This window comes from Aplysia californica, unplaced genomic scaffold (genome assembly GCF_000002075.1).
Source record: "Aplysia californica isolate F4 #8 unplaced genomic scaffold, AplCal3.0 scaffold00372, whole genome shotgun sequence".
In the NCBI taxonomy this organism is placed as follows: Eukaryota; Metazoa; Mollusca; class Gastropoda; order Aplysiida; family Aplysiidae; genus Aplysia; species Aplysia californica.
Window position 1 is genome coordinate 251,058 of NW_004797642.1, and position 7,801 is coordinate 258,858.

The 7,801-nt window shown below is 40.5% G+C and overlaps 1 protein-coding gene across 1 annotated transcript in view; it reads right to left on the reverse strand.

Moving 5' to 3' along the window:
- Nucleotides 1–1,776: 1,776 nt before the first annotated feature.
- Nucleotides 1,777–7,801, reverse strand: part of LOC101847055 (SCO-spondin) — a gene marked incomplete in the record, with an annotated part of 51,932 nt that continues 45,907 nt past the window's right edge. Inside the window, 2 exon segments of the mRNA XM_013085417.2 lie at nt 1,777–6,270; nt 7,143–7,343. Coding sequence (XP_012940871.1) covers nt 6,069–6,270; nt 7,143–7,343 — 403 coding nt within the window.

Sequence of the window (7,801 nt, forward strand, 5' to 3'; positions counted from 1 at the left end):
GAACAAATTGAATTAAGAAAGACAGACCGCGGTCACCCAGGAAGACCGCTGAGTGGACTAGAACTATTTTTTTTTATCCCTGTACAGATGTTCCTGTTTTAGGACAGTTGCGGCATGCGGGTGGTTAGAGGGTGCCACAGGCAGGTCCTATTTCTTTACTTTCCCTCTTTCGTATGTCTGTCTTACTTTTTCACAGCACTAAATGACCATTATTGTGACACTGTATTTCTGTTTACTCAAACAGACAAACAAACAGATCTGTAGTCTTTTAGCAGACAACCATTGTACAACTTCATGAGAAATATACGCCTGTCTTATGTAGGATTTGACTTCCGAAAGTCATTGCAGTTAAGCGTCAAGATAACAGCAGACGATGACAATTTGTTGTACACATCATAAAGTCGGACCGAGCTGTGACGCTAACCCCTGAACCTGCAATCTCGAGATTACGGATCCTGTAGCCTAACCACTACGCTACCTCATAATTTCATATTTCTGTCTGCTTTACACCTAGTTTTTGAGAACTTAGACCTCCAAGATTTTGAGTTTCAAAACATGTGAAGCTTTTTTAAATGCATTTTTAAAAATATCTTGAAAACAACTCTGAATAATCCTTCGAGTTTGATAGAGCAGATAGAATATTATTATACTGGATTCTGACCTCATGGTCTTAGTAACTCAAAACGGCAAAAAATGTCTAATAGAGCTTTGCAATCCGAAGATAGCGACTAGACTGCCGAGGTCATCGCCCAATAAGTGGCGTCGGTGGCCTAGTGATTAGGCTCTCGGACTCGCAACCGTAAGGTCGTGGGTTCGAATCCCGTCAAGGGCCCGACGTTGTGTCCTTGGGAAAGGCACTTTACACGAATTTTCCTCACTTCACCCAGGTGGGAATGGGTACCCGGCTATAGACAGCGAAAGATCTTGTCAGTTTGTTAGTGTTTGAGCGCTTAATCGGCTGCTCGCACTGTATGCTTCCCGGGAAGCTGAGAATGTTTCGGAGTGTACTATGGTCTGCTGGGGTAATAATATAGTGTAAAGCGCATAGAGCCTGCTGTTGAGCGGGGATATGCGCTATACAAATGCTATCTATTATTTATTATTATTAGACCAAAACATTAACAAACAAACCCATTAACAATTGAATTCGCCATTTTAACAGATTTTTTTAGATTTCATATTTTTTTAAAGCTGAAACCAAGGACTACTATACTCAGTAGTAGGAGTATAGTAGTCCTTGGCTGAAACATAAATACAATAACATGCACTATGAAATAAAATGCATATTCACGTTTCTGATTGATGGTGGTTAAACATTTGCTGCAACATTGCCTTTGATCTGCCACAGATAGGACGTTTATGTGTCCCTTACGTCCTTAAAGAGTTATAATAAACATTGCAGTTATGTAGCGCATATCCACGCTGTACAGCATGCTCTATGCGCTCTACAACTAAGATTTCCACAGAAGACCCTGGAAGAAAACCCAGAAGCTTTCTCGGGTTCCCGGGAAGCATACTGTGAAAACTGCGGATTGCACGCGCTGAGACACCCCAAAAAAACCTGACAAAATCTTCTGCTGTGTATAGCCGGGTACCCATTCCCATCCGGGTGAAGTAAGGAAAGTTCATGTGAAGTGCCTTTTCCAATGACATAACGTCGGACCCCTTAAGGAATTCAAGCCCACGATCTCATGGTTGTGAGTCCCAGAGCTTATCCACTGGGCCACCAAGTTAATATAGATATAGGGAAAAACATAACAATACAAACGATCGAGTCTAGGTTGTAGATAAGGCCTTTTATTAAAAAAGCATAAAAATTGCTAGATACAGTATACAACTTCAATAGGTATTTATGGGGGTAAGGGTATATGTGTACAGAGAGGTCAACGGGTGGGGGGAACAGTTACTGCTGAGCGTAGTGCAGTGACTCCTAAGTTTAGTGCAGGTACACCGAGGTTTGACGATGGTCGGTCACAACATCAATTAGATCATTGCGACGATGACGATTTCCAACAACACACCGTACGTTATTCCTACAAAACACATTGGTCGTTATTCTTAAGAAAAAAAACCGCATCGTGTTTCATTCCACTGCCATATTATGATGGAACTTGTAACATTGATCATAATGGCACCGAACGTATGCAACATAATTCCTAATTCTAGTAATGTTGCTGTTGTAGGCTAAATAAAATAAAAAACCATTAAAAAACTGAAGGTGGTACAAGCATTGGAGTAGGTTGTGAGCTTACAATCAGCAGAATAGATTCCTCAGTAGGAAATAGTGAGTAATTGGCACTGATGGTTCAATATGTAAGAGAGTATTGCAGTGTACACACTATGCCATTTATGTTTTGACTCTTTCTTTGCTAAAACTTATGAGTACCAATCGATATAGTTATATAGCACCATCGTTTTACTTGCACAAGATGTGATAATACTTTGACCGAATTCAATTTTGTTTTTTGTTTTTCTTTATCTTTTGAATACCTTTTCAGTTTTCGTTTTGTTTTGTTTTTCTTTCCCGATTACATGTTTGTCTGTTAAACAAATCAAATAGTAGTTGTGTGTGCCCGGGGTTGAAGTATTATCTCAGATAGTGAAATATTGGTGTGGTTTTTTTTTAAAATATCATCGCGTCACTGGGAACCCCACAAAAACAGGAAAAAAGGTAAATATCCATAATGTCTATTATCCATGTACATCAAAGCAAATCTACCGGTCTTTGACTCAAAACATTCACACATACTCGCAATCTTTATGCCAGTTAACATCTCCTTTATACACGTTTGACTACGTTCTAAAAATAGATGCAATAATGTTAGCAGGTACATTAAGCAGTTAAAATATTAGAAGTATAGATGTAAACTTTGCCAATTTGAGTGGAAAAAATGTTGTATAACGAGCACCACCACACGCATAGCCAAATAATGGAAACAGAATGTCTTGCCAGTCCTGTACATTTTATTGTGTGAATTTTCTTATGTGGATGTGTCGGTTTCCATGCTCGAACGTGCCCATTTTCTAACGTAAAAGCGTCAATATTTTTGGTGGAAAACGGACAATGTTCATAAACGAGAGCATATTTTTTGAGTGCATAAAACCGTGTAAAACTAATACGAAAAGTCGGTATTGGTTTCATTTATTTTGACTTTTTAAAACTAAAGAACCCCATTTTTTGTTGATGTTTCTTGTTGTTCTTGTTTTGTTTCGTATTTCGGTCTAAAACATAAGTGTGCCTCATTGGACTGACTTGACAGAAGTCTGAAGAGGGTCATGATTTAACCGGGTTCTAGAGGATAAAAATTATTCCTGGAGAAGAGAAAGAGAGAGACAGAGAGAGAGAGAGAGAGAGAGAGAGAGAGAGAGAGAGAGAGGGGAGAGAGAGAGAGAGAGAGAGAGAGAGAGAGAGAGAGAGAAAGAGAGAGAGAGAGATTTCGTTGTACCGGGTGGGAGTAGAAAATCGAGGTCGAATAACACTCTCTGATCTGATAAATAGAAGCTGGAAACGTACATTCCGTCCAGCTCGCCCTAATGCTTTTGTCTAATCATCCAATAGACACGGTTTGTTTACTCGAATTTCGAGCGATTCGTTAGAGCGATTCGATTTTGTCGTGAGAATTTGTCCTGAAATTTCAAAGGACGAGGCAAAAAAAATCCCCACCCCCATAACAACCAACCAACAAACAAACAAACAAAAAAACAAACAAAAAAACAAACAAAACAGCTGTTCTCACAATTCATGAACTGGCGCACGCACTGTGTAGGGTCACACCTGAAACATGGAGTTGTCACAAGCAGTTTGAGCAATATTGCGTCACTTGTCTGCCCCAACAATATCTGTCTGAAGATTTTGACTGCTGGTGTTGGTTGATGTCAGTTGACATTGTTTGATAACCCGTCATGTGTCGACTGCCAATAGTACTAAACACACGTTTCAGCTGACAATGTCAGTAAACACATACTATTATGATGTCAGCTGGTTAACAAACAGTGATATCGAATTTTGAACAGTATTCACAGTCGGGTGAGGTTAACCTATTTCTATCCTTTACCAAACGAAAGCTTGGTACGATAGGGAGGAAATATTCGGAGCTAATAAAGAGTACAGAGAGATTTTAAAATCTTTTAGCATTTGAAAAGGGTAAGTTTCCACAATAATAGTACATCACTGCTTCGTCAGTACTGGTTTTTATTGGTGTCATTTTGTGTTTGTTGTACTTCTATTCTTTCCCTTCATAATATCAAACCACGTAATAAAAAAAAACCCAACAACAATAACAGACAAACATTTTTACAAACAGAGCAGATTACTTCATAGGTCAAAGGTGAACAGCTGATCAGCTAAAGCTGTACAGAATGTCACCCTTTTCTTTCTTAAGCAGACGTTAATTAATATCGGGAAGAACAAGCTTGTGAAACTCCAGACAGTGTGACGTCATCAAAACATCTACCAAGACAGACACAAACACAACCAATTCATGTATAATATGTATTTTTTGTTGTTGTATAGGAACAGTAAATAATGAATACTAAACAAATAAGCTTACACTTAAAACATCCACTGGAAGTTAATACTAACAACAATATTATTTAAAAACTATCAGAACAACAAAAGAAAAAGAAGACTCACAAAAAACAACAAATAAAGATAAATGAACCAATCGCACAAGAGAAGGCATAATTCAGACATGCCGTATACAGAATACCATTCAAAACTATTAAAAATCAGTTAAACACAAACAAGGCTGTATAAAGATCAGCTAAATACAAACAGTTCAGATATCCCCACCGGAACAGCGTAGACTCAATACATACATTTACTCGAGGGAGAAATACCCCTGCTCAATATTATAGCTATGGTTCTACTACGAACGATTACAATGCTGCTTTTATACTTAAATCCAAGCTCGATACTGAGCTATGTGTCACGTACAAAATGGTTACTTCTCAAACTAGGGGTCAGATGTTAATAATTAACACAACAAGCATTTATTGTTCTCTGAAGGACCTCAACAAATCTTGTGGGTATGTGTGCCTTTTTTCTTTCCTTTCTCTAAAAGAAATATGTGGATGATACTACAAACACTCACTGCATTCCTATGATCTACTTGGAGCCAGAAATGACGTGACTATAGGTTGGAATGTACGCGTCTCTTGACTCAAAGAACACCCCCAGATAATATATAGAACACAGCATGTTCTGTCTGTAACAAAATTACTTCTCTTTTCCCTAAAACCTAACTATCTACATAAGATTCTCGTAGTCAGTTTATCGAGGCAATGTAGAATACAATCACATAGAACTGTACTTAGATAATATAATGAGATATACAGATGGGTTAATTAATTAGTTTCTCCGTGATTATTTTTCTTTTCGAAATTGTTTCCATTCACCCTTTTGCTTGTGTTCAATATGGAAACACTTATCTTGACCCAAGAGCTACAAGAGTGTATCTCTTCAATACCTAACACGAACAGGCTCTTATTGCTCTTAGGTCACGAAAGTTATGTTTTTGTAAGAAAAAAGTCAGCTTAGGTATTTATGTTGATATACATGGGGTTGACATTCGGTCAGCACAAACCAACTTGAAGGCAGTTTAACTCACTGAGGGCGCGCCATCTGGTCCTTCGATCACGCTTAATTAAATGCGCGTTCTTCGGGGTACTTTTAAGAAAAAAAAATATTTTATTTATTATTATCTTCCTTATTCATACAGATTTGTCGATTCTATTTGCTTTATCTGAAATTTTAAAAAGTCAGGTAACAACATGCATATGATTAAATATGCAAATTTGCGTTTCTGATTTGTGTATGATGGTTGGAAATGTGCTGCAACTTTGCTTTTGGTATGTTGCTGATCGGACAGAACATAATAATTGGTCCGTTGCGTTTTCATGAGTTAAATGAATAAAACATACTTTCGTAAAACATAACATCTTTTCAAAAATATAAAGACTTTGTTTGTAGATAAGGCATCTTATATAACGTTTACGTAGAGGGTCAGAGAAACCCTGCCATCATTCAAGTGGCCACCGGTCTGTAGTTGTAGAGCGTGAGCCAGTGTTTACTCCAGGATGCACGAGTGCGAGTGTTTGCGACACCGTTCCCGGAGGATGTCAAACTCGTGGTTGTGAGAGCACTTCCTCTCCCGGAACCGGCCTCGGATGGTGCAGATGACGAAGTAGTTGCAGCCTCGGCACGATGGGTAACGGCCTGTGGTCAAACCGTCACAGCTTCTCACGCAGCCGGGATTCACGCGGCGGCGGCTGGGGAGGAGGAGGAGGGTTTGAATGTGGCGTAAAATCACAGTGGATGGAAAGGTGAAAGAGAAGCAAGGTTTGAAAGTGGCGTAAAATCACAGTGGATGAAAAATGAAAGGGGAGGAGCAGGGTTTGAATGTGGCGTAAAATCATACACTGGGTGAGAAGGTGGACGGGTCGGGGGGGTTGAATGTGATGTAAGACAATGCTGGAAGAGGGGAGAAAGGTTTGATTGTGGCGTAAAATCATAAACTGGATGAGATGGTGAGGTGGACATAAAAGGGAGGATGGTTTGAATGTAGTGTTAAATTACACACTGGATGAGGCGGTGATGTGGACGAGGGGTCTAGGGGGTTTGATTGTGGTGTAAAATCATACACTGGGTGAGAAGATGGAAAAGACAAGGGAAAGATGTGTTTGAGTCTGGCTTAAAATCACAGTGCATGACAAGGTGGAAGATGGGAGAAGGGTTTGAATGAGGTGTAAAATTGTACACTGAGCGAGAATGTGAGGTGCACGAGGGCAACAGGGTTTGAATGGGATGTAAAACAATAATACTCACTCACTCACTCACTCACTCACTCACTAACTCACTCACTCACTCATTCACATATTCACTCACTCACTCACTCACCCATGCATTCAATCACTCCCCACTCATTCACTCCCTCCCTCACCCACCCACTTCCTCCCTCCCTCCCCTCTCCACATTCTTGCCACCCAGGACCAGCATGTTCTCCTTCCTCTCCACCCAGACACCCACTTACTCAATCAGTCCCTCCCTCCCTCCAATCAACAACACACCCACCCCCTCCCTCACACACCCACCCACTCCCGACTCCCTCCCCTCCTTCCCTCCCAATTCCTCACTCCCTCACCTCTCTACTTTCTCTCCGCCCAAGACCAGTCTGTTCTCCTTCCTCTCCAGGTCCCGCAGTTTCTCAGCCAGCAGCCTGGCCCTCCTGGCATCTTTTTCGCGCGTCATCTCCGCTTCCAGGCGCTCCTTCTCGTACCTTTCGCGCCTCTCCACGGGGCTCAGGCCGTTCCGCTCGTCATAGTACATGTCAGCCGGGGCATCACTGAAAAAATTGTGAAATGGTATAGGTTTACCGCCCCTGTCAACACTGTTACGTTATGCAAGTGACGGGACTTCCAAGTTTAACGCCCATCTCCGAAAGGACCGAACCAAGTGGGAATTCGTGTAAAGTGCCTTTCCCAAGGAGGTAACGTCGGACCGAGCTGAGGCTCTAACCTCCTAACCCGCAATCTCAAGATTACGAGTCGATAGCCGGACCACTAGGCTACTGATGTCACTCGGGGCATCACTGATGAACAGCAATTTCGTATTGTCCTTTTAAAAACAAACAAACAAGTATTTTAGAAATATTAGCTCACACAGAAGTTTCATATTATTTTTCTCTTTATAAATACAAGTATTTTAGAATTAGTAACTCGCACAGTAGTTCCATATTGTTTTCTTTGGGGGGTTTTTCAAATACTAATATTACATAAATAGTAACTCACACAACACCACCAC